The following is a 27,807-nucleotide window of genomic DNA, read 5'->3' as shown; positions in this document are numbered from 1 at the left end:
GATTATTTTAACCGGTCCTGGGCCACCCCTATGTCGACTCAGCCTCAAACGAGTACCTCGTGCGATTTGCAAATATTGCCACTGGGGAGACAAAGGCGGCTGGGCGTGGTGCTGGCCACCCATCCCCTCGTGCGGCGTTCCGGCCTTCATAGCTGCTCGCTAACAGCACTTGCCCCAACAGTCTGTACAAGGCTATCTAGAGGATCTTTGTCTTTGAGAGTCGGTACGCGCTGCGCTAGGAACCTGGCGACCAGAATTCGATTCCCGATCACGACCTACAACAGTGGTGAATATTTGAATCGGTCCTGCCCACCACCCCCCTCCCCCCCTGAGGTCGGTGTGTAAACATCAGCGCTGGGGATACAAAGGCGACAAGGACGTGGCGCTGGCCACACATCACCCCGTCGTGTGCCGTGCCGACCTAAATAGACGCTCACTTAATTGCACGTCCCAGCAGTCTGTTTACGCCCTCACGGGGAATCCGTGGGAACACCGTGAGCGTGAGGGGCAGTGGGGACGCGCCCAGAGATTAGGATCAGATAATTTCAGACATTCTCGTAGAATTACGTAACACCCACCCCTACCTCCCACACCTAATCCACGAACGTACATCTAACCCACCACCCACACGCCATCCACTCCTCACCCGCACCTAGCCCACCACCCATCACCCAAACTCAGCGCTCACGTCTCACCCACCACTCACCCACTACTCAACCACACAAAAACGAATTCCTCGAAAAACACAGTAGTGGCCTTGAAAGAAAGAAACTCAAGGGGTTTCGTTTCAGACAATTGCTCTTCTACATTTGATAGGAATAGAGAGGCCAGCAGAGAGAAAGAGTTGGAGATTACGCATTAACACCATGGGACCTTTAAAAAAATATCTTATCTGACGACCAGTTTTTAAATAAGCGTATTAAAGCTAGTTACCCAATAAGACTCGCTTGGTCAAATCACTACGCGGACGACCCCAAACCCGCCCGCCCCCCAATAATCGTGAATTATAACAGTGGCTGCGAATAACCCACGTGTTAAGTTATTTCTGTGTGAATGAAAGTCGTCATTGGTCAACGACAAACTCTGCTCAAGTAACAACAAAGAAAGCAGAAGGCACTTGGTGATTGCACCCATGATGATTACGCAGCATCTAAAGAGCATTTAAAACATACGTGCGCAATCTTGGGAAACGGCCGTCATAATTATCGTGATCATCCGTCATCATCCATCATCATCCGTAGTCGTCGTTGCGCCTTGAGCGTGGGCGCTTGTCACTGCTGTCTTTAAGCTAATGGCCACGAACACGAGATCAGAGGTGGCGCAAGATAGCGATGGGGACGGCGATTTAAACTGACAGATTGCCTTTTGCACACAACCCAGGGTAACAGCCCTCCGGCGGTGTGAACGGTGGTTATAGCGTGGTGGTTTGCGCGACGCGACTTTGACTTCCGCCAAAGGCTGACATCGGCGCCGAGTTATATCTGTGCTCTTATCCGGATCGGCACGACGCACGGACGACGCGGATACCCGACGCGATAAGGTGATGCCCAAGTGGTGAATCAGAAAGTCTCTGCACCCTCCCGTGCGCGCCCTCTGGCCACGATCGCCAAACCAAGGAGCGTAGAACGTCGCACTGCCAAAAAAAAGTTGCACGCGAAGACGGCGAGCGAGTAGTTCCTGTGTCTGCAATTCAGCAACAAATCAAGCAGGCAATACGTGCCTCCTTCCCGTAGGTGTCCCTTCAAGTAAAGAGTAAAACAAATTATTTTCTACAGATCCTGGAGGCCACACGGCTGTCTGGGGCATCGCGGTGACGATATGCAACCCGCTTCGCCTGGTACAGAGGAGATTCGTGGGTTCGACCCCGACCTGACGACGTCTGTATAAGTTGGAGTTTGCATGTTCTTGCCCGTGCTCGCGTGGAATTTTTTTCTCTCCAGGTCCTCCGATTGTTTCCCTCCACATTTAAAATCAATGTGCGTGTCGAATATTTGGCTGCTATAAATGTCCACGTGATAAGCCACTTCGTCCAGCTATCATGTGTGGCCAGGTCGCTTCTGGAAACGAGTTGCGTAGCTCAGTGGGCCTTACCTGGTAAAATAAATAAAAAAAACTAGTTTCGTATTTTATTAGTTTACTCTGGGAGTGTACATTATAGGCGACGTTGCTTGTGAAATCACTGACACGTGGCTAATGGAATACGTGCAAAATACTTTTACTTGGAGGGACAGATAAGGGAAGGAGGTTAATTATTGTCTAATTCTAGATTTGAAGCTTTCGTGACTGCAAGGATTCATATTCTTAGGTTTTTTCGGTAAAGTCACGTAGGTAAAACATTAAAATTAATAAAAGTAAAATAAAATAAAAATCACGACGTTTCGGAGGCAACACAAGCTTCCGTCTTCAGGTGGAACCGTCACAGCCACGACAGCTGTATCAAGTAAATGAGAGATTACAAGAGCTACCACTCACCTTACCATATTAATAAAAAGTGTGCCGTACTTGGCCCTTCCCCCTCTCCAACCATTATATATACGGAGTGGTAGCTCTTGTAATCTCTCATTTACTTGATACAGCTGTCGTGGCTGTGACGGTTCCACCTGAAGACGGAAGCTTGTGTTGCCTCCGAAACGTCGTGATTTTTATTTTATTTTACTTTCATTAATTTTTATGTTTTACCTACGTGACTTTACCGAAAAAACCTAAGAATAATTATTGTCTACTTTTGTATTTCGTTGTTTATCTTCTCGACAACGACGTTAGTGGTTAGTCTGTGCACAGTTAATGGGAGGTCGAGAATGGGGACAGTGGCAGAGAGGTGAACTTTCTCAGAATCAGAACCTTTATTTACACTGGAGGAATCCGATGTGCTATTGAGCTCTTTTTCACATACGCCCAGTAGCGTAGTCTAATTTCCATATAATTTAAATATGTGATAGCATTACTGCTGTCAACTTGTAACCGGTATACAAACAGCCCACATCAAAGCAACGCATCACTTGTACCTGAAGAACATTAGTCCAGTCGTTCCGTGACTTGAATGTCATTACACACATTTATGTCACCGGCCCCGGTGGGAGGAGCAGGATGGGAGGGGGGGTAAAGAGGGTGGTGAGGAGGGGTAGGTTCTAGATTTGAAGCTTTCGTGACTGCAAGGATTCATATTCTTAGGTTTTTTCGGTAAAGTCACGTAGGTAAAAAATTAAAATTAATAAAAGTAAAATAAAATAATAAAAATCACGACGTTTCGATTGCAACACAAGCAATCATCATCATTACCTACGTGACTTTACCGAAAAAACCTAAGAATAGGAGGGGTAGGGTTTGAGGAGGCGAGGGTGAGGGGGAGCGAAGGCGGGGGGGGGGGTTGACAGTGCTGTCATCATAATCTTCATATCTGAAATATGTCATCACGTAACCTTCCCGTCAAGAATGTACTGATGGTGATGACAATGATGTCAGACTGGCACGAGGCTGCTGCCTGGGGTTCCTAATAAGGCGCTGTGGTGGTGAGGGGGCACTGGGAGTTGGTGGGGGGCACTGGGAGTTGGTGGGGGGCACTGAGAGGTTGGTGGGGGGGGGGCTGCAGATCGCAACACAGACACTGGCACAAAAGGCCAGTAGCAGCAGTTCGACAGGCAACTGCAGATCTGTCTCGCCCGGTATAGTTTACTGCTCACTGCCGCAAAGTCTGCCTGGTACAATGCACGCTACAGACGTGAGCAACACAGCTCAGACACAACGCGCTGAAAGGGGCTGGGAGTTTCTGAAATGCGGACGAACCGGACTATGGGCAACTCCGCCTCTGCAGCAGAGCTCCACGGTGAGGCTCCACAGTACGACTCGATAGCAGAGCTCCACGGTGGAGCGCCACAGTACGACTCGATAGCAGAGCTCCAAGGTGGAGCTCCACAGTACGACTCGATAGCAGAGCTCCAAGGTGGAGCTCCACAGTACAACTCGATAGCAGAGCTCCATGGTGGAGCTCCAGAGTACAACTCGATAGCAGAGCCCCACGGTGGAGCTCCACAGTACCACTCGATAGCAGAGCTCTAAGGTGGAGCTCCACAGTATGACTCGATAGCAGAGCTCTACGTTGGAGCTCCACAGTACAACTCGATAGCCCCACGGCGGAGCTCCACAGTACCACTCGATAGCACAGCCCCACGGGTGAGCTCCACGGTGGAGCTCCACAGCACGCCTCGATAGCGGAGCTCCACAGCGGAGCTCCACAGCAGAGCTCCACAGCAGAGCTCCACAGCAGAGCTCCACAGCAGAGCTCCATAGCTCGTCCGGCCTCTGCCTGTGAAGTCCCTTTCGATCACCGCGAACGCAGAACAACCTCGCCCGCGGTGATCGAGCGGGTCTCCAGAGTTGACCCCTTGGCCCCTGACCTCAACGCTCAACCACAAAAGCCCCAAGTTCGACCCCAGGCCGCCACGTCTGGCGTCACCCCATTGAGGCCGTACAGCATCCCAGCTTCTCACGCGGTCTCTACGAGTGGAGAGACTATGGGCGGAGCGGTGGAGGGCTGCCATGGGGGGGGGGGGGGGGCATGACGCATGTCCCTGTCGAAGTCAGTTGTAATGATGATGAAAACGCAGCACGTTGTGAGCGCATCATTGATAAATGAGAGGGACAACAAATGAAAAAATCACCCTCCCCTCGTTAAATAAATCACTGACGTGACACGCCCCCCCCACTCCCTGTTCTCTGTGAGCAGTGGGAATAGTCAAGTAGTGAGAATTCTAGATTTGAAGCTTTTGTGACTGCAAGGATTCATACTCTTAGGTTTTTTAGGTAAAGTCACGTAGGTAAAAAAAATGAAAATTAAATAAAATCACGACGTTTCGGGCGCAACACAAGCGTCCTTCTTCAGGTGGGGACAACGTAGCGAAAGCACAACCGCTTAAGTGTGTCACAGCCAACTCCGAGAAACACTTAAGCGGTTTTGCTTTCGCTACGTTGTCTCCACCTGAAGGACGCTTGTGTTGCGCCCGAAACGTCGTGATTTAATTTAGTTTTCATTTATTTGATTTATTTTTTACCTACGTGACTTTACCGAAAAACCCAAAAAGTAAGTAGTGAGAATGATCAAGTAGTGAGAAGAGTCAAGCAGTGAGAAGAGTCAAGCACACCTCACATCCCTCACCTACACCTCACATCCCTCCCCCAGCACAGTCGGTGAAGGCGAGAGAGCTGCAGGCGAGTCTAGGCTGCAAGCAGTGGCGGTATGAATGTGTCATTCTTCACGTTCCTATTCTGTGCTGACCTCATTCTACCCCCCCCCCTCCCCGTACGAGCCGCGACCTCTCGACCTCGCCCCAGGGCAGTGCATTGATGTGTTGGTGACAGACGGAGATGTCACAGCGGTAGTAACAAGAGGCATGGAGATATCCTAGGCATGGCACGTGGAGCATGCGATAACAGATGGCGGGTGGCCGTGGGTGTGTCCACGTCTTCTCGGCGGTTGGTTTAACTGGTCACGAACACCGCACAGACACACAATGGTGTCCCGTGTAGTCTTGGCAGACTGTCGGAACAAGTGTTGTGAGCGAGCAGCTTTTGAAAGCCGGCACGGGACACGAGGTGGTGTTGTTTTGGCGAACACCACGCTCGGCCTCCCCAGTGCCGATAATTACGCACCACACTAGGTACTCATTTAAGTCTGAGTCAACCTACGGGATTCCCAGGACCGGTTCAAATATTCCCCACTGTTTTAATGATCGTGAACGGGAATCGAACTCGGATCGGCTGGTTCGTAGGGCAGTGCGCTGGCCACTACAACTGCCCCACGCACGCACCACCACACTCACACTACCACTCACACCACCACAACAACCGCAATTCGTCACTAAGTGGCGGTGACGTCACCACGACGCTTGTGCCAGGCCATGTGCACCTTGAGGCCACGTGAAGTGTCGAACGCCCGCTGACAGGAGGTCACGGGGCAGCCCCACGTGCCACGGGTCGACTGACTGAGATGACCGAGATGACTGGCTGATGAACCATCTGTGCCCCCTACTGTGACAACTTGCTGTGCTTTAGCCACCCAGCGTTCCGCTCGTTGTTGTGAGTGTCGCTCCTCCGCCCTCCGTTGTTGTTGGAGGGCGACTGCCTCCAACTGCCCAGTAGCGTCCTTCACGAGCCTCCTCCACAGAGGCCGATCTTGACGCCGCTGGTACCAGTCATCGGCGAGTTCACTCAGCTCCACATCCTCCTGTACAACGTCACTCCATCTTCTTAGGTTTTTTTTTCGGTAAAGTCACGTAGGTAAAACATCAAAATTAATAAAAATAAAATAAAAACAAAAACAAAAATCACGACGTTTCGGAGGCTGCAGCTAATTAGCTGCAGCTAATTCGGCTGTGACGGTCCCACCTGATGACGGAGACTTGTGTTGCCTCCGAAACGTCGTGATTTTTGTTTTTGTTTTATTTTCATTAATTTTGATGTTTTACCTACGTGACTTTACCGAAAAAAAAAAAACCTAAGAATATGATTCCTTGCAGTCACGAAAGCTTCAAATCTAGAGTCACTCCATCTCTTTTCTAGCCCGTGCCGCGCCCGTCTAGCCCCCTCGATCCGGCGGAACAAAAGCTGTTTAGGCATGCGGTGGCTGGACATGCGGGCTACATGGCCCAGCCAACGCAGCCTTGCCTGCCGGAGGTGCTCACCGATGGGACTTTGTCCAGATCTTTCCAGGATTTGTGAGCTCCTCACACAATCCAGCCTGGTTAAACCCAGGATTTATCGTAGGCAGGCCAGCCTAAATGTTTCTAACCGATGTCCCATGACATCACCACACTCACACCACCACCACACTCAGACCACAACACTGACACCACCACCACCACCACACTCAGACCACAACACTCACAACACAATACTCACACCACAACACTCACCACCACCTGGCCAACAGCAACGGTAGATGTTGGCGCTAGCTCGGTGTCAGGTGTCAGGTGTGTGTTCCTGCAGGTGAATGGCCGCCAGGTGAGAACCCAGAGAGCCTTGCTTTGAGTTGCGACAGAGTTCGGGTTACAGGTGTACGGGCAGCCAGGTGTGCGCACATGCAGGTGTGTGTGTGTGATGGACAGGTGAGAGCGGGCAGATCGTTGCTAAGCCAGGTGTATAGCCATACAGGTGTAGAGCCAGACAGGTGTGTTCCTTGTGTCGGTGCTAACAGGACTTGCCACAAGTCTGTTAAAGTATTGTGATGTGTAGAGAGGAGTGCAGACACACTGCGTAATCACAGCCAGATGATCAGCCAGGTGTGCAGGCACACACATGCACACCCAGCCAGGGGTAGCAACTAGACAGGTGTGACCCCAGGTGTGCCGGGGCGGCCGTACCTTGCTTGGAGAGGATCTTCCCGTCTATGATGCTGGGCTTCGCCTCCTCAGCCTGGGCCTCGGGCACGGCGCTCATGACGCCGGGAGTAAGGAGCGGTGATCCCACACGCACGCACGCTGAACACGCGTGTTTGTGTGCGTTCGACTGTGCTCCCGTGTGCGCCCTTTATACGAGCGAGGGAGGGGGGCGAGTGGTGGGTGAGAGAGGGAGCGAGAGGAGACCGCGGGGGGGGGGGGGGCAAACCGACCTCAGCGTCAGAGCCAAACTATGCGCGGGGCGCGGAGGTGATGCGGGGTGTGGGTGCGGGCAGTGCTGGGAGGAGACGCCCGGATTAGTAGACCAGCCCCCACCGCCCCCAACTTTCTATGACTCCCCCCCCCCACTTCAAGGGGGACACTATCACGGAAGGGGCGCGGTGTGGTCATAGAAGGAGCCTCAGTTTGGAAGGGGTTGAGGGGCGTAGTTCATGGAATCTGGGTCCATAAAACTACAATCACTGCACGGGTGACAGTGGCAGTGTTTGTTTAACGTCCAGAGAGCCGCTGAGAGGCGTGCGCACTTCCACTCCTGACCGCTGGGTCTCCACCGAGTGGGAGAGCTGGCCCCGTGGGGTGGCGAAGATGGAAGACGTGAAAGGAGTAGCGAGAGGAATGATGTCTGGCTGAACGTTGTGGCGGAGAAGGGGATGGCGTGAGGTTAAGCGGTTGGACGATTTGGTGGTGGTTGGAAGAGATGGCGCCCGAGTGACGTGACTGGGCGGGTTGGTGGCGATGGACGGAGTAGCTGTCACCGCTGGCAGGAGGAGAGGGTGAAGGGAGAGTGACGGGGGTTGAGACGAGGCAGGTAGGGAATGTTGCGGCGGCGAGGGGAGGGTGTGAGGAGTGGGGATGGACGATAAGGAGGCGAGGAGAGTGTGGTGGTGGTGGGAGGTGCAATGGGTGCAGCTGAGAGAGATGGCGTGAATGATGGAGATGGTATGAATGGTATTTCTATGGCTGCAAGTGCTGACATCAATATTATGGCTGGTGAATAAAATGTGTGGGTGGAACATGATGGTGTGGCAGGTATTGTGAGGTCTGGCTGGAAAATATGGGTGGCGGCTGGAATTGGCGAGGCTGTCGGAGATGGTGTGCTTGGCATCAGGGTGGTTGAGACATGGTGTAAAGTAGTATTGGTGTGGTGGAGAGATGGTTTGAGTGGTATTGGTGTTGCTTGGAGAAGGGTGGCCGAAATAAATGGTGCGGCTGGTATGGATGTGCCTGAGAGAAATGGTGCGGTTGGGTTTGGTGAGATGTGGTGAGTGGTGATGGAGTGGTTGAGAGGTGGTGTAAATGGTATTGGTGTGGCCAGGAGAGACCCAATACTTTCATATTATAATTAACGTGTTACTCACTCCACTTATCACGACGCGTCAATCCCCCACACAATTGCATTGGCTCGTCGCCTAAACGTATTAGGATAGTTTCCACATTTCATTGCGACGTAAATCGGCGAATTCTCGTTTCGAAATTAAATCCGGCACAATCCTACGAATTACTCACGGCCACGAAACTTCGAAAACCCCTAGCAATCTTTGCTCGTGGCCGTCACTTATCCGATTGCTGCACCCAAGGTCTAGAACTCCCTTGCCCTACACATGCGCTGTAGACTTTCACTCCACCTCTTTAGGATGAAGCTCAAGACCGTTTTTCTCTTCAGATCAACATTTGCCAAAACACTGCGAGAGTAATGAATTGCATCTTTACAGCCTATAAATATGAAATATGGCCCGAAATGCACCGCATCTCCTTAATCGGCATCTCCCGAAGCCAAAGCAGGCTTCGAGCCTTAATAGTTGCTCCGATGGGCGAGCACCACGCACGACCACGTGCGTTGGAGGCTGTAGAGGCACGACGTGTGGGGGGGGGGGGGGGGGCACCAATATGGCGGTTGCGGCAAAATCAATGTGCGCCGTACTTCCACGCTCCCACGTCCGTGCCGGGCTGCCATCACGGATGCGCACTGCCTGGGAGGCTCCACATCCAGCGTCTCCGATTGACAGGCTGGAGGACCTTGCCACCCACCCTCCCTCTGTCCTCTTTAGTCAAGGTACGCCCCGAACAAGCGATTCGATGTCTTCTTCTATCCCCTTTTAGCCTTTCTACAAATCTTTCGGATGCAGCTGTTACACTTCCATTGGTGGCGATGCTGCTGCTGCATTGGCAGCGTAGGCGCAAATAACACGAAACATGTCAGGCGACGTTGAGTTTCATGGTAAACGGGCTATTTCCGCCTTTTAAGAGGGTGTCATTGACGAAATGTGTCAGTTGATGTATTACGATTAATGGCGGCACCTTAAATGAACCGACATTATGGAAATTAAAAACAGTGAAAACAATTTCCGTCGATAAACGTCGGACGGGTCGCGAGCTCCTGCCGCGTCATGCTGCAACTATGAGTAGGCTGCAGGCGCTGGGCGCGGAGTCACCACCCACCTCGAAAACCACAGTTCAATAATTACTAAATACTCTAAATCGGCCAAAGCTGTCCCCGTGTCTCCCCACGAATCCCCGAGTCTCCACCCTTGTCTCTCCCAAGTCCCTGTCTCCACCCCCGTGTCTCTCCAAGTCCCCGTGTCTCCCCACTCGTGTCTCTCCCAAGTCCCCGTGTCTCCACCCCCATTTCTCCCGAGTCCCCGTGTCTCCACCCCCGTGTCTCTCCACGAGTCCCCGTGTCTCCACCCCCGTGTCTCTCCACGAGTCCCCGTGTCTCCACCCCCGTGTCTCTCCACGAGTCCCCGTGTCTCAGCCGTTGGGCTTGTGCTTGTCGCACTCCTGTCCTTAAGCCGGTAAAAGCAGATCGGGTGGGGGGGCACCACCCCCTCCGTCCCCGCTTCATCACCATCACGACCAAACCGGTCTCCACTAAACTCTACGAAACCCACCAATGGCACGGGGTGTCACCCTCCAGTCGTGCGAGACTTGAAACTCTTTCACGACCACCAGGCCAGACGGATTTGAAGACGCTTCATGACCGGCATCCCTGAAATTTCAGATGCCTCTCCCATTCCAGGTAGTGCACAAGGGACAGGGGGACACAACCTCAGTGATGGAAACTTTATTTTGTGTTCCCTTAACCAGAAAAAAGTTAAATAACAAAGAAACGCATTAAGGTAACAACAATCAAACGTTTGGGGCAAATTGCCAACCGCCAAGTGGAAAAATTCTAAACAAAAGGGGCAGAACAAACCTCCCCCCCAAGAAACACAAAAATCCAAACGCACACCCCGAGCCGAGTCTCGGCTCGTCTGTGCCCGCCCCACAGATCGTTGTTCTGGGTCCAACGGGGGTCACGATCTCATCCTCGCAGTCGCAAAAGGGCAACTATCGTTGGTCATCAAGCATCCCTCTGCGGTGTCCGACCTTGCAAAAGGCAACCCAACCGTGACAAGGGGCATACCGTTCCATTATTTTTCAAACATTTTGGAAACCTACAGCAGGACATTATTTTGAATCGATTTGAGAGGCGGGAGAGGAACGTGTGGGCTAAGAAATAATACGCAGGTTAACAACATCATCTAAGCTCGAAAGGAGAAGTGGGCTTGTTAAGTAATGTGGGCCTGGATAGGAAACGCCACCTTAAGCACAGTGGTCGAGAATAATAATGGAGTAGCATTCCAAGAATGGAAAGCATCCATAAGGACATCCCGCTTGAGAGATGGAGTGATGAAATAATTGAATGTGCAGTCGCCCAGGCAATTGTCACATTACGGGATGAGAGGTGGTGGCGGTTCAGGGAGGCCTTCATCCGGCAAGAGTAACCACTACCGATGATGACCACAAGACAACAAGTTCTCTGGCCTGTGGGGGCTAGGTGAAGAGTGGTGTGGCTGGGATCACCAGGTTTAGTGGCGCAGGGTTGGTGACGAGAGCATCATGAGGACAGGTCAGCCAAGTGGCCACTACACAGGATCGCGAGAGATGAGCGAGCGGGGAAACGCACAGGGCCATGGGCTACGATGAAGCATCCTCTCTTGGCCAGTATCCTGCCGCTTTTCAATTAACACAAAAAAACCTTCCATCGGCTCGGTGTTGAAGTGTCCAGGCATTTGCTGGACGCTCACAGGTGGGTGGGTCGCGGGCGGTTGGGTCTGTGCAGACGGACCACCACACACACACACACCCTGCTCAATGGTGCCATCCCCATTTGCACCACTGCCGTGTCCCTTAGTGTGCTAAATAGCCATTTAGGCAACGTGCCCTATGAGACCCTCATCACCAACCCCGATCCTGGCCACACCACGCCTCGACCACATTCCAGACGACTGGCTGTGTCTTGTTGGTTTACCAAAATGTTTGAAGATTCACCAGGGAGATTGAGTATCTACGCACTGTTGTGCGTTGTGTGTCCCAGAAACAAAACCATTTTTGTTTTTAAAGCGATTATTTACGGTCGCGAAGGCTCCTCCTCGTCATCACTGTCCGAGTGGACCACGATGGTCGGCATGCCCATCATCGTCACGACGTCTCCGTGGCAACGAGGTGGCGACACCTCTTCCGTTCCGTCGCCAACAGCTCCGCAAGCCAGGGGAGCAGCGAGCACAGACTGCAAGCACAGAGATCCTGCCACAATCGAGCAGGGAGGCGGGGGGGGTGGAAAAGAGGAGCAAAAGCTGAAGGAGACGCCAGCAAAGAGTTGCTCAATTATTTTGACAGCTGCGGCAGACTTCATAGGGCAAAGTCGATATCAGAGGATATTTGATGATTTTAGCCCTCGCGATGGAAGCGACGAATTGTTACTGTAGAGGAATCGGTTATTTTGCGAGCAGTGGGTGAATGTGCGCATCTAGTGGCTGCAGGGTTCATGCATGCCGATGATGCACAATATATACACGAGTAAAAGAAAATAAATTCTTGCACGCACGAGTTGATACGGGTACCGGGAGCGCAGGGATGAATACATTTCATTAAATAGTGAATCGACGCTAATCCTGCTAATATCGGTTACTGTTCTTATCTTTCGCTCCCTTTCCTTCCTCTTGCCATTTTATTATCTCCTAGATTTTAACCAAGCCTCTTCCCTATTGCTGTGACGCTTAAGTTTGTGCCGATCACCTGGACGTTGCGTTCCCAGTGGTTCAGTGCTCTCTTGTACCCACTGTTGACAATACAAACAGAATCGTAACAAGTGATGCTTTAATTACACTGCTAGTTTTCATGCACCAGGCCCTGCTCAAAGGGGAGGTGGCTGCAAAACACCAACCGGAGGAACCCTTTCGCCAGTGTTAGGGTATTACATAAAATTGGTAAAGCTATTTTATTTAGTTTTTAATATCTGCAAAACACCATTAGCAATCCATTCCGCTGCCATTCAATTTTAGAACGCGATTCGTAACTGCTGCGTCTGGTAATATTTGCCATTTTCCCATTATGTTTCTACGACCGGCTTAATGCACGTACAATGTTATCACTCTCATTCTCTACGAGCCGTGTCCTTTTTCAAAGCCGCCCACGATCGTGGCCTCCCTCCCATTTAGCGCCGTCCATGGCATTACCCAAAAATGTTGCATCAGATACTCCCACAATTGCATCTAACTGTTCAAATTGCTTACGTAACATCATTCATAATACAGGTGTCTTGGTTTATGGATATTGGTCGTGAAAGCCTACGTGTAACACAATTCGCTGTCTTCTCTGGCTTGTGTACATATACATGAGCGTGTACGAAAACAAAAGCAGCGCACGGTACTTGAATCAACGACTGCCAGGACTGCAGCCTTGGCTCTGCATTCAGTATTGCCTCTGCACGTCCACCCTTCCCTACTAGAATAGACGAGAGCGCACCTTTATGTTATTCTAATGGCGTGCACGCTTGCACAGGCCCGCGAGTCTCCATCTGCAGTACTATAACTGCCTTAAAAGTCCATGAGGCCAGACCAGATATTTCCCGCTTGTCCCTACCACCTGAAGTGGCATAACTTGAGTGGTTCCATTTTCCTAATGTGGCCGAATAACAGTGACATTTATGATCACCGTTTTGACCACCAGTAGGGTTATCAAATAATTATTTTGCCGTAGAAATAAATGGGCCGCTGTTGCCTTAGGTACTGATCTGCCCCATGGACTGCTTCCTTCTCTATTCCTCTGCAAGGTATGGGGAAGTAGGGTGCCACTCACATACCTATCAACCCCTTATCAGTGCCTACCTTATTACAGACCAATTCAGACCTTATTGGTCACCCGGTGCCCTTATAAATCTTAACGTTCATCCTACAAAGTCCCATCACAAGGGAGAAACACAAACAAAGACACACAACTATATATTGAGTGGCACCCCCGAGTATGAAGCCATCGCTTCCATATGCACACCTGTCGGGATGATGGTGCCCACCTCCTCCTCCCCTTCTTCAGTGAACGCGACGCTCTCAGGGACAAGAGCGGCAACGATCTCAGCCTCATCTTTAGAAAAAAAAACAACAAAGAGATCAATCGCGACAAACACACACACACGCAAGGACAGGGTCCACAAGCCCAATGATTTACAAGACCGACACGCGGTGTTTACAAGCTAACAAATGACAGCCCACGTACTTAGAACACCTAACTACCGTTTACCCTCTGACCTCAAACCGCTGGCCCTCAGGGCTCGGGTAGAGAAACGCATGGTCACGAAGAAGCATCAGCAGCACCAGCGGTCAATAGATTTCTTTGGGGTCAGAGCACGCAAGTAAAATGTGTAGTGACTACCAATTCGGGCAACTACCTTGCTGGTGCTGGTTGTGACCACCAGCGATGTTGTTGCGTCTGTGTGTTTGTCTTTACCAATGTGGGGAGTGGTAATGTAACGGTGAACGCACTGCCCTATGTACGAGTTCAATTCCTGCTAGTCTGGAAAAAGCGCCACCAAGCAGTGAATGGCGGCTGTTTGTTGTTGTTGTCACTGACTTTTAAAAAGCACGAGGCGGTGACTGGGCGAGCCCGGACATTCCACGCCCTTTGAATCAATTCAAGATAATCATTTTCAGAAGAAAAAAACAAAACTCTTATCGATTAACAAAGCTACTTGCCTCCGAGCAAACTCAATCGAGCTTCACCTTCCTCCGAGACGCCGGCGGCGCCTTGCCCATCGGATACCTGCCAACAGAGAGAGCACACAGCAGCTCAACGCACAACGCAACAACCCGTGGTACCCACTCTCCACCGCTGCTCCCCCCCCCCCACGCCAACTCCCGACACACAGGCTACGAACGATGCCGCGTTTGCTTTTGACAGAATGGAAAAGATAACGGAAAACAGTGGCTCCGACAAGGCAGCAGCAATGTCAAAACGTGAGTGCACACACAGTCACACAACCGAGACTCCCCATGCCGCAGGTGGGGACAGCTCTGGAGCATTATCCAAGCGGGGGCGAAGGGGCGTGGCGGGGGAGGGTCGTGCGGCAGCAGTTACCACCCGTTGAGAACTAGGAAATTGGTATTTAGCGTTTTGTTGCAGATCGATTGTTTTTTTTAGGATAAAAAAACTCACGAATGATAACTATATAAATGCACCAATTAGCTGATCAGGAAAAGAGGTCATGAATGCAACGGAGTGATTAATGCTGTGTTATCAATGTGGGAGGCTGGGCACCATGTTATAAAGGGAAGACACGCCACAAACACAACAGTGACGAGCACACTAACACCACGAACACCATGCTAACAGCATCATCTCCATCATGATCCATGTGTAGATAGCGCGTAGGTGTCAACTGCACATTTCGTCCACTTTCATACTCTTTGGGGTTTTTTCGGTAAAGTCACGTAGATGTAACAAAAACTAAATTAAATCAGGACGTTTCGGAGGCAACACAAGCTTCCGTCATCAGGTGGAACAGCCACAGAAAATTACAGTAATTTTGTTGTGGCTGTTCCACCTGTTGGAAGCTTGTGTTGCCTCCGAAACGTCGTGATTTAATTTAGTTATTTTCATTTTATTATTTTTATTTTTCATCTACGTGACCTTTACCGAAATAACCAAAGAGTATGGATCCTTGCAGTCACGAAAACTTCAAATCTAGAATGAATCGTCCACTTTCCTCAAGTGGTGCACATCTTTTTAGCACCAATCTCTTAATGTCGAGAAGCCATTCTTTGTGACGAATTGGACACGTTCTGTTTACATGACAACCCTTACTAGTTGGCTGTGTCGGGTGGTGGCGGGTTAAACAACACATTTATATATTTACGCGAACTAACCCAAAAAAACCTATGAATGCTACTTTCCTTCTCATCACTGCCTGCATCATCAGGTCTTCTTTCATCTGAAACCTTTTTTTTACTTCTACGTTGGCTGTGTCGGGTGGTGGCGGGTTAAACGACACATTTATATATTTACGCGAACTAACCCAAAAAAACCTATGAATGCTACTTTCCTTCTCATCACTGCCTGCATCATCAGGTCTTCTTTCATCTGAAACCTTTTTTTTACTTCTACGTTGGCTGTGTCGGGTGGTGGCGGGTTAAACGACACATTTATATATTTACGCGAACTAACCCAAAAAAACCTATGAATGCTACTTTCCTTCTCATCACTGCCTGCATCATCAGGTCTTCTTTCATCTGAAACCTTTTTTTTACTTCTACGTTGGCTGTGTCGGGTGGTGGCGGGTTAAACGACACATTTATATATTTACGCGAACTAACCCAAAAAAACCTATGAATGCTACTTTCCTTCTCATCACTGCCTGCATCATCAGGTCTTCTTTCATCTGAAACCTTTTTTTACTTCTACGTTGGTTGTGTCGGGTGGTGGCGGGTTAAACGACACATTTATATATTTACGCGAACTAACCCAAAAAAACCTATGAATGCCAATTTCCTTCTCATTACTGCCTGCATCATCAGGTCTTCTTTCATCTGAAACCTTTTTTTTACTTCTACGTTGGTCATGCAGTATACGTCTGTCGCTATACATTTCGAATGCCAATGTCTTATCGCTGTCAGTCTTTTTCAACGTGCAAATCTCGCAGGCATACAACGCAGTACTGAACGAGCATGTTCTTAAGATGTTCAGTTTGGTCTTGTAGCTGATTTGCTTGCTTCTCCAGATGTTATTGAATCCTGCCATTACTCCTTTTGTCTGTGATCCTCGCTCTTACGTCTTACGTGCTTACAGCATCGCTCCCATATTACCAACCCCTACAACATCATCACACTTGCATCAACACGCTCACATTCCCACCAACAAGGCCGAGCGCGAAGGCAACCCTCACCTCCGCGGCAATTTCCACACCGGCGGCAGTGGCGGCCGCAGCAATCGTGGTGTGGAGGCTTGTCGCGCCGGCCGTTTCGCCATTCGCTACGTCTCCAGACGGATCCCTGGGGAGATTCGGCTCAGCCGTTTTCCAAAGCCGCCCCTCTCTCCGCCCGGTTGGCGCGACCTCTTCGGTGAATCCGGAGTCGAGGGGCGACAGGACGGAGGAGTCCACCTCGGCCGGGAAGTAGAGCTCATTGTCATCGCCAGAGTCGTCGGGCAAACCGGCCAGAAACTCGGAGCTCTCGTGCCACTGCTCCACATCAGAGTCTTCCAGTGACAAAACACCGATATCCAGGTAGCTCTCCATAAGGTAGTCGGACGACAACAATGAACAATTGGATGCCAACAAGCGCCTTTCGAAGTATTCGCAGCTCTCTAGATCTTCGTAAAGGCAGTCTCCTTTCTCCATGTCAGGCCAAGGCGCCCCTTCACTCCTTCGCAAGACCTCATGCAACGCTTCGTGCTCGGCTTGGAATTCATTGTTGTCGGGAGGAGTGGGTGGAGGGCTAGAATTTTTAGACGGCCTTTCCCGCACTTCCTCTTCCACGGGAGCAGCTGCTCTGTCCGTTTGTGCCACGAGAACAAACTGAGCGGCGGCACCGCTCCCTACCGTGCCTGGTCGCTGGATCCAATGCTCTTCATCAAAATCGCTCAAATCTGCATCAGACATATCTTCAAATCTTAGTGTGTCTGGATCGTTCCAAGGCAAGGTGGTCTTCTCTTCCTCAGCCTTATTTTTCTCCACAGTCCAAGAATTGTCTGCTTCTTTACGATGACATTCAGCGCCGGAGAGGGAAATTACTTTGACATTTTCATCGAGCGGTTTGTTAGGGAACGAGGACGGAGGCAAGGCCAAGCAGCGCTGTTTTGATCCGAGCAAATTCACGCTCAGCGGCACCGTGTTCTCCAGGAAGGTGACGCCCCTGCCATCGTCCATATTCACCAGCCTCAGCCGAAGCGTGCATTTACCGTGCACCACGTCGGCATTCAAACCTCCCCGGGCGACAGTGTTCGCCGGGCTGCGAGGGTCATACGCGGCGCCGACTCGCTCCCTGCGAAACTCGAGCAATCGGCAGGGCGAGGCCCTCAGCGGCAGTGCGGGAGCAGCGCCGCTCAGGCAGCGCAGTTGTGCAGTCAGCGTGACGGACTCCACGCGGTTGTCTGCCAAGTCTCGGGCGAACGTGCCGGCAAACTTGCCGAATCCTCTCAGTGCCACGTCCCGGCCCATGCGGCGCTCGCTGTCGCCCAGGGCCAGGGAGCCGGAGGCGGGCAGGAGGGCTACGGCGCTGTCGTGCGGCAGCATCGAGGCTTCTGCATGCCCAGCGATGTCTACGCTCGTTCCATCCGCAGTGGCGCAGTCTTGCTCTCCCACAGACGCCAACACGAGGTGTCTGGGCAGCTCCTCCTCTCGTCCTTTACACGGCACCAGCAAATGTGGCTCGCCGCCTTCTCCTCCTGTCCAGGCGGAGTTTTGGTTGTTGTCATCGCTCGCTGCGGTCATTTCCGCTTCCTCGTATTCACACTCTTCGCCTCCAACCACCTCCTCATCCGCAACAACAGCGCAGTCATCCAGCTCCTCAGTTTCATGCGACGGGTCCTGGGTTTCCTGTTAAGTCAACAATGAAAAAAATTAATATATTTTAATTGTCATTACAATGTATTTATCTGGAAAAAAAATTGCAAGCTTTATAATACGTAGGAGAAATAACTTTGATTACATTTTTGTACACGTACAGTGCTGTTTTCAAGCAACTGCTGGATGAGGGCCTACAATGAACACCCTAGAGTTGCTTACTGAGACGACTCTTCTCGGCGAGTAGTCGAGGGTTTACCAACCAACTCCGTTAAATGGATTTGTACGCACGCGGGTATCCCGACACATCAATGATGTAAATGAAAAAAAGCTCGGGACCAAAAATAGCCGAGCGATTTTTTAGCTTTTACCAGAACAAATGCACTGGTCTAAAATCCAACCATCCACAATTGGGTTTTTTTTTTATCCGTCCAGTATTTTTGTATTCCTGACAAAAGATAAAAATCACACGTGTATTTCTATGCAGCAGAGACAACTGAACGGCTGGATATGCGAACGGCGGACGTGAGAACGCAAGAGGTTGGCATTCGCCACACCTATCCCAGTACGCACCATGTCCAGTAGAGGCCACCATTGGCAGCAAAGCTTAGCGAACACATTTGTCCCGTTTCATGCACAATACTTGACATTTATTCTCATATTAATTCCGTGGACGTTTCAAATCAGGTAAAAAAAACATTTGGTATTCCCCGTCAAACGTATTCAAGCCTTTGTTTATCATGAAAAGCTACCACGGTGTGTTTCCTTGCCGTCATGCTTATTTGTGATCTAGAGATAAACTGCTCTAAAAAGGATAAGAATTTGCCAGCCAGAGCAGTATTGATAAGCCATTTTTGGGACCAATGGTCTTTAAGGACCAACAAGCACCACTCCAAGCACCTGCGCAAGTTGGTCGAGCGGAGGATCCACACGTCCTGGCTCCACCGCCGCGGGTGGTCGCCCGCCCGTTTCCACCACCGGCTCACCGCCGCCAATCCACTGGCCGCTGCCTCCGTCTTCACAAGCTGCCACCGCTGCCACCCACTGCACATCTGCCCCATGACAATGCCCCTTACCACCACCCTGGCACCCCTCGCTGGTGCCCGCCAGGCCGAACGAGCAGCAGCAGCTGTCATGTGGAGGCAGCGCGATCGGATCCTTGCCTAGTCGGAGCACAAGGGGTACATGCACCTCCTCCTCGGCGTCGGAGTCTTCGTGTGTCACTACTGCTACCGTTGCATCGTACTCCCCTTCCAGCACGACGGCCTCCACTCGGCTTCTGAACGTGCAGGGCGTCCCAGGCACCAGCTCTTCGAGGCCGAGTGGTGGAATGACCTCCTCCTCGTCGCCCAGCAGCTCCTCTCCAGTTCCTGCTGCGGGAGAGGTGAACTCTCCGAGTTCCAAATTGTACGACAGACAGTGCACGTTCAATGTCTCATCGGCAGCCAGCGGTGGCGCAGCAGGATAATCCTTGATGGTAGAAATCACTGGCTCAGGGTTCCCGTCACGCGGTTCGACGTCAGTGTGGACCTCTTCAGCTGAACTTTTTAAACGGGCCTTTTCGAAAAGCGGTACTTTTTCTTTGTCAGAGACTTCATCTTTGGGAGGGGCTTCTTTCGTTTCTCCTTGCCCAGATTCTGCATGGTCCAGATCTACCACCGGCCCTTGCTCCTGCCGCTGCAATGGATCCTGAGCGAACGCTCCCCTTAAATATTTCTCGCTGAACGGGTCACCATGCTCATCGTAGAGCTCGACCTCATAGAAGGCAGAATGCGTGCAGCAGTCGGCCACAGTGGTGACAACGGCAACGACTTTCAGCATTCGAGACTCCTCCAGGCATGCGCCCACAAATGCGTCGGTGACCTCATCTGCCACAATGCACCCCGTCGATCCACGCAGGAAGCATGGGAAAGCAAATGGCGGTGCAACGGCGACGTTGGGCGGGACTCCACGAAGGCACGATACGTCCAACTCCTCCTCGTTGCCGTAGTCGATGAACATCACCTTGGCACGGCCCGCGGCCACGTCCAGCACGCGTGCGCGGTACAGTACGTTGTCCTCGCTATAGCGTGCCAGGTAGAGGCCCCCGACCTCCACCATGGCCAGAGACACCTCTCGCTCATCTCCCGTCGTTTCAATAACCGACATCAGCGATGTCAGCTGCTCGTCCGCCAACACCTTCAGCTGGCACCAAAAGTTGTCCAGGCCCCTGGCGAGGGACACGTACACCTCGTACTGCTGCCCGAGCTCCAGCTTGCCGTCCATCTCCACCCCATGATTGTCCTCATGTGTGGAGTTAGTCGTCGCACGGTCCGGTTCGGCAGTTGTTTCCGAGGCCTGCTGCTTCCGCTCCTGCTGCTGCTCCTGTTGCTGCTCTTGCCGTTCCTGCGTGGATTCACCACTCGTGCCGATCGTCAAGGTGTCAGCCATTCCCTTGGCCACACGTCCTGGCTCCACCGCCGCGGGTGGTCGCCCGCCCGTTTCCACCACCGGCTCACCGCCACCAATCCACTGGCCGCTGCCTCCGTCTTCACAAGCTGCCGTCGCTGCCACCCACTGCACATCTGTCCCTTGACAATGCCCCTTACCACCACCCTGGCACCCCTCGCTGGTGCCCGCCAGGCCGAACGAGCGGCAGCAGCTGTCATGTGGAGGCAGCGCGATCGGATCCTTGCCTAGTCGGAGCACGAGGGGTACATGCACCTCCTCCTCGGCGTCGGAGTCTTCGTGTCTCACTACTGCTACCGTTGCATCGTACTCCCCTTCCAGCACGACGGCCTCCACTCGGCTTCTGAACATGCAGGGCGTCCCAGGCACCAGCTCTTCGAGGCGGAGTGGTGGAATGACCTCCTCGTCGCCCAGCAGCTCCTCTCCAGTTCCTGCTGCTGGAGAGGAGACCTCTCCGAGTTCCAAATTGTACGACAGACAGTGCACGCTCAACGTCTCACCGGCAGCTAGCGGTGGCGCAGCAGGATAATCCTTGATGGTAGAAATCACTGGCTCAGGGTTCCCACCGTCATGCGGTTCGACGTCAGCGTGGACCTCTTCAGCTGAACTTTTTAAACGGGCCTTTTTTAAAAGCAGTACTTTTTCTTTGTCAGAAACTTCATCTTTGGGAGGGGCTTCTTTCGTTTCTCCTTGCCCAGATTCTGCATGGTTCAGATCTACCACCGGCCCTTGCTCCTGCCGCTGCAATGGATCCTGAGCGAATGTTCCCCTTAAATATTTCTCGCTGAATGGGTCACCATGCTCATCGTAGAGCTCGACCTCATAGAAGGCAGAATGCGTGCAGCAGTCGGCCACAGTGGTGACAACGGCAACGACTTTCAGCATTCGAGACTCCTCCAAGCATGCGCCCACAAATGCGTCGGTGACCTCATCTGCCACAATGCACCCCGTCGATCCACGCAGGAAGCATGGGAACGCAAATGGCGGTGCAACGGCGACGTTGGGCGGGACTCCACGAAGGCACGATACGTCCAACTCCTCCTCGTTGCCGTAGTCGATGAACATCACCTTGGCACGGCCCGCGGCCACGTCCAGCACGCGTGCGCGGTACAGTACGTTGTCCTCGCTATAGCGTGCCAGGTAGAGGCCCCCGACCTCCACCATGGCCAGAGACACCTCTCGCTCATCCCCCGTCGTTTCGATAACCGACATCAGCGATGTCAGCTGCTCGTCCGCCAACACCTTCAGCTGGCACCAAAAGTTGTCCAGGCCCCTGGCGAGGGACACGTACACCTCGTACTGCTGCCCGAGCTCCAGCTTGCCGTCCATCTCCACCCCATGATTGTCCTCATGTGTGGAGTTAGTCGTCGCATGGTCCGGTTCGGCAGTTGTTTCCGAGGCCTGCTGGTTCCGCTCCTGCCGCTGCTCCTGTTGCTGCTCTTGCCGTTCCTGCATGGATTCACCACTCGTGGCGATCGTCAGGGTGTCAGCCATTCCCTTGGCCACAAGGGCGTCTGCTATACTCGTTCCGCTTTCCGCAGTCAGGTTCACTTCCCACAAGGCATCATCGCCGCCGTGGGCTCGCGCCAGAAACTTGCAGCGCAGCTCTAAGTCGTGGACGGTTTCAGTGAAAAGTTCGGCCGCCTCCTTTGTCCACTTATTACTGTGAACGCTAACGCATGGCCGCACTCCGGCAAGGCTACACGCGATGCTTCGTCGGGGGTGACGCAAAAATTCCGTACGCAGCTCGGACATGCTGTCGGAGCCAACCCTGTCCGTGTTGCCGTAGTCAATGAACTCAACCAGGGCCAGTGGGTCGTCGGGTTCAAAGCCCCTGACTACGGCGCGGTACCAGCTCTCGTCGTCGCTGTACTTGGCGCAGATGAGGTCCCCTAGCTTCAGGTCGCTTGGGCGCAAGCTGCCGCCGCTCACGCTGCCGTCATTCAGCTCTTCGGCAAGACCGTAAATTGTCTGCTCGTCGGACGCAAGCTGGACATAGAAACGAGATGGGGTGACCACGTGCAACACAAACACATTCAAGGTGGCGCCCGCTTGTCCGTCGCCCACAGGAGAAGCGGCAAGATCCTCCAACTTCGGAATAATTTTAGCCTTCGCCTCTTGCTCCTTCTCCCGAGTGGCATATCCTTCCTCGTCGATTACAGTGCTGTGGCAGATCGGCGAGCACGACTGGGTCCTCTCCTCCAAAGTGGTGTCGCCCAACACGCTGGTGACACTGCTTTCCAGGTACTTCGGCGTCACATTATCAGGTGTCACGTTGTGCGCTGCCGCATTATGCGGTGTCACGTTCTCACGTGTCAAGCTGCAGGTTCCGTCAGCCTGAGAGCTGCCTTCGGAGTGAACGGACCTTCCGTTTCTGTCCCGAGTGGTTGCTTTGTCTCGCCACTGACGCGACGAGTTCTCGCTCTCTCCGATTTGCCTCCAGAAGGAATAAGAGGGCTCCTCGTGCATCGCCTTCCTGTATCCCGCTGTGTTCATCGCATCTGGGCTTCTCTCTCTGACGACTTGATCCATCCTCAGAGAATCGCTGCCAAAAACTCGCCTCGGCAAGGCCTCCGGCTGTTCCCGCTTTGATGAGGGCGATTCTGCGTGCTTGCCATTCCCTTTCCTTAGATATACGGCGCTTTGCTCGGGCTCCCTGTCTGCCGGCTTGGTTGGCTTGTGCCTACCCTGGGCCGGCGCAGGACCCAGGACGGGTACGAGCCTCTCGGGGGGCTCGTGTGACGGTGCACTCGTCACCGGCGGACGGTGGCTCTGCTCCCTGGCTCTGTACGTCACCGCGTCTCTGCGGGCGCTGCCTGTTTGAGCTATGACCTCGGGCAGCTGGTGCAGCCCGCGAGAAGGGGGGAGAGAAGGGTTCAGCATCTGGTTGATAGTCGTGTTGAGGCGTTGCGAGCCGTGGAACAGCTCCAGCCCGAGTTGGCCGAAATCCTCCCGGCAGAGCACCACGGCTTTCATTTCCGACGAGTACACCATATCACGGAAGAAGGACAACACCGAATGGGGGAAGCCCTGCAAAAGAAGAGAGGCGTCCACAATTAACGAGCAAGGTGTCCCGGGGTCAGGCTATGGGGTTGAGTGGGTTCATCTCAAGGTTTTGCCACCACACTCTTCTGCGGGAAAGGCTAGTAGGTAGTCGAAGTGAGGAATCTCAACATGGTCCTCATGTCTGGGTGGAGACCATGATAGGCAGATACGAGCACTACCAAGTGAGATTCCATTACTTTGACTCGCAAAGAGAACAACATTTTCTTTGGACACGCAGCCTAACCTGGAATGCCACAACTTTGAAAGGGGTCTAACGCAGCCATGGCAGTTGCCCAATTGGCTCGGGGAGCTGACACCAGCATCAGAGAACTGAATCACCACTGCGGAGAACCCAAGTATAAATCTTGACACATGTGTTAGCCACAAACCCACGGTGCTGGATTACGGGCGTGTGCCATCACCTCCTGATTATGATTGAATGTGGTTTTCCGATACATCAGAAAATGTGCAATTTGTATTGCCACGTGACAAACAAATCTATAGCGAGGCAGCGCACCACTGGTGCGTAAGAGATCTCGAGTGTTATGTGGTCACCTTTCAGAGACTTGTCTATTAACCCACTTCTTCCCACGAATTAATGGAAATGTATTAATCTCCTAACTTGAAACTTGCACGCATCATCCATATCAACACGTTATACGTCCGTCCCAGTTATTCGTATTATGGTTATTCATATGAAGCTTTCGTTTGCAATGTTTTTCAAGGTGTCCCCTCAAGCCAAGACACGCCTACCCAGTCCACTTCCTTTCATGAACTCTGAAATATGGGGTCTACAATTTGCATATTTTCACCGATCTGTGCATTTTCCTTTCAGTTTTTATCGCAAATTGAAAACATGCCTCTTTCCGCATTTGGTTTGCATGCACCTTTTAGCTTCAATTTCATTCTTTGCCATCGCGAATGTATCTGACCCGCGCCATAACGGGTAATATCGTTTGCAGGAATACAGCGGAAATCTTTGTTCTCAACAGGTGACTGACTGAATATTGCAAAAGCGACTGCTCCACATCTCGCAGAGGAACAGATGACACGTGGGGGGGGGGATTTTTTGTGTCAAAAAATATTAAGTACCAAAAGAAGATAACAGAAGCTCCCCATAATTACGTTACGTAATAACTTTACATTTAGAAGTTAGAGTGCGCAGCAGATGGTTGATGGAGAGTGCATTTAGAGAGAGCAGTGTCGCACCCGGTATGGTGTTGTGAACACTGAGGGTTGAGCGCCCCCTAGGCGTAGTGCGTCGTCACCTACACTGACAATAAACTGTTCTCTTTTTTCCATTTTTAAACAAAACCGTTGAAGTGACAACTCATTTGAAATCCAATTACGTTCCCAAATTGACTGGCGACGTTACAGAGAAATTACTTAAATAGGGGGAAGATAGAGGACTTACTGTATTGGGGGGGGAGGGGGTGGGAAGGGGGTGGGGAGGGGGGGTGGCAGACAAAGCCCCCCATCAATAACACCGATCACTGCCACTGGGCCAGCAACGCTACCTCCTTGGGTGCAGAGACGTCCACCAGGAAGCACTGAATCGCCTGACATGGCAGCTCCGCTAAGTAATAGGCGTCAGGGAGCAGGGGCAGCAGCTTGGACTTCTCCACCACCTGTTAGCACAAAAAACGAGCAGCAGCAGCAGCAGCGCAGTCTGAAAGACGTTCGATAAAGGTTGTTATAGGTGCGGCCTTTGAATTTCTTGCTCTCGCCGCTGACAGACCAAGAGCCTCCGTGAGAAGGGGCTTACGATGGCATTTGGCCTACTCTTCCACGCTGATGACTTGGATGAGCTGGGATTATCCACACATCATCGCCACTCCACGCAACCTGCCAGTCGACTGTGTGCCCATATTGTACTACTGCCAGGTGGAAAGTGGCCACGAAGGGGTGATTTAGGAAACTTTCACTGTCGTTTTAACTGCTGCCACCAGCATGTGAAATTGAACCTGCGAACTCTGCATTGCAATTCCTATGTGTCAACCATCGCACAGCATCAGCATCTCACCCAACGAGAACAGAAAGATGCAACCCAAAACCAAACAGGCCTCATCTCTAGGAGCAACAGTAGGCAACCATGTAACGATGCATCCATCCGTCAGTTAAAATCGATTCGATTTCTAAGCCGAGAAAACATGCACTGAAATGTTGATTCATACATGGGCTACGTTCGTGGGCAGAGCAGTGGGCAGTGCAGCAAAATATATTGTTCCGCTGTACTTCTATGGCTGTACTTCTATGACCATCATCTCAGGTTGCCTGTCTTCACAACGCCGCACTGACCAGCGTATTTAAGTATCACTAAGTAACTCCCATGACCTGCATGGCATAGCCAGCGGTGGGGGCTGTGCGTGTAGATCGTTTGCAATCTGTTCACATAAACCAGTTGCCCATGGGCCACTGGCGGCCCCTGCTGTGCACATACCTGTCAACTCATACGGTTTACCCGTATTCTTCTGCAGGGAAATTGAGTTTTCAGGACCATACGGCGTACAGCCGTTTCAATACGGGCAAACAAATATAGTTAAGTCTATTTGTTTGTGTTTCTCCCTTGTGATGGGACTTTGTAGGATGAACGGTTCAGATTTATAAGGGACCTGGGTGACCAATAAAATCTGAATTGGTCTGTAATAAGGACAGGTTATGTGTGCGGCCCCCGACACAAACAAGTGTGGCGCTCTGTTGCGGACTCTTTAAAATAATCTAATTTGGATAATTTTTCAGACGACTTACATTACGGTATTATTTATCGAGCCTTCGTGGTAACAAAGGTCACGTCAACCGATTTCTGTGCGACGCCGCTCTTGGCAGGATCAGTGTGGAAGTGACATAAAATAAGCAATGTAATTTCGATTTAAAGCTTTCGTGACTGCAGGGATTCATCACCTTGGTTCTTTCGGTAAAGTCACGTAGAAGGGAAGTAATAAAATAATAAAAATAAAACATAATAAAATAATTCTCACGACGTTTCGGCCACAACGCAAGCAGCCGTCCTCAGGTGAAGACCAGGTCTGTCGGGGAGCATTCAGACGGTGTCTCCCCGACAGACCTGGTCTTCACCTGAGGACGGCTGCTTGCGTTGTGGCCGAAACGTCGTGAGAATTATTTTATGTTTTATTTTTATTATTTTATTACTTCCCTTCTACGTGACTTACCGAAAGAACCAAGAAGAACAATGTAATTTCCTGCAGCGTCGTCATTGGGAACGCATCCAAACAGCAAGAAACAGTTCCCAGCTCACACCGGGTATGCAAAAGAGTGAAGCGTCGCAGCTTGCTCACCTCGTTGTTCCCGTAATCGATAAATGACACGTTGACTTCATTGGGGTTAGGGCCCTGTGTGGCCAGCGCCCGGTGCCACTGCCCGTCGCCGGCGTACTGAGCAAAGCACAATCGCCTTTTCATATCAAACCTGCACAGGTGGAAAGGTTACACAGCAGCCCAGATTAATTCATTAATTCATCACGCAGTCGGCGAAGGACCGTTGCGCCAAATGTATGAACCGACGACAAAAGCACTCGTCACGTCGCGTTATCGCGCGAGTAATCAGGTACACGCTGCGTTAGCAGGAACCAGCTGGGATGTATAGAGCGTCCAAATGGAACCGCATCTTAAGACGCTGTAGTAAGCGGTACGATGTGGGCAAGCTTAGAGAAAGATGTTTTATTATTTTAAGATCGAAAGCAACAATTGTAATAGGCAGGGGGGGGAAAGGTCTTGAGCCTGGATTTGAACGAGGGCAGGGAGTCGACAGCATGGACGGCTGGGAGGAGATCCAGACTATGGAAGGCAGTGGAGGCGAAAGAGCAACTTCCCAAAAAATTTATATTCAACCCAATTCCACCTCAGAACACTTGCATGTTCTCCCCGTGGTCGCATGGATTTTTTCTCCAGGATCTCCGGTTTTTCCCTCCACATTTAGAAACGTGCGTATTTGGCTGCTAGAAATTTCCACATGAGCCACTTTGTTGAACTATCATTTGTGGCCAGGTCGCTTCTGAAAAAGAATAGCTCAGTGGGCTTCATCTAATAAAATAAAAGTTTAATTTTAGTGTATTTATTTTTTATTATTTACTTACCTTTCGTATAATTTGCA

General features: G+C 51.6%; 2 protein-coding genes across 2 annotated transcripts in view; both read right to left on the bottom strand.

The window, feature by feature from the left end:
- LOC144947022 (spectrin beta chain, erythrocytic-like) overlaps positions 1 to 7,434 on the bottom strand; it is a 31,340-nt gene extending 23,906 nt beyond the window's left edge. The window contains exon 1 of the mRNA XM_078876156.1: positions 7,356 to 7,434. Within this exon, the coding sequence (XP_078732282.1) occupies positions 7,356 to 7,431 (76 nt within the window). The 5' untranslated portion in view covers positions 7,432 to 7,434. The remainder of the gene's footprint in view (positions 1 to 7,355) is intronic.
- A 3,022-nt stretch (positions 7,435 to 10,456) lies between these two features.
- Positions 10,457 to 17,037, bottom strand: LOC144938520 (uncharacterized). The gene is made up of 4 exons (XM_078866413.1): positions 16,588 to 17,037; positions 14,402 to 14,468; positions 13,704 to 13,793; positions 10,457 to 11,957 (listed from the first exon to the last, which is right to left on the bottom strand). The coding sequence occupies exons 1-4, from the start codon at positions 16,936 to 16,938 to the stop codon at positions 11,782 to 11,784; spliced, it is 684 nt and encodes a 227-aa protein (XP_078722539.1). The 5' UTR covers positions 16,939 to 17,037; the 3' UTR covers positions 10,457 to 11,781.
- Between the last annotated feature and the right edge of the window lie 10,770 nt (positions 17,038 to 27,807).

This window comes from Lampetra fluviatilis, chromosome 2, assembly GCF_964198595.1.
Source record: "Lampetra fluviatilis chromosome 2, kcLamFluv1.1, whole genome shotgun sequence".
In the NCBI taxonomy this organism is placed as follows: Eukaryota; Metazoa; Chordata; class Hyperoartia; order Petromyzontiformes; family Petromyzontidae; genus Lampetra; species Lampetra fluviatilis.
The sequence above is the reverse complement of the archived record's forward strand: the minus strand, read 5'-3'. Positions and strand labels throughout refer to the sequence as shown.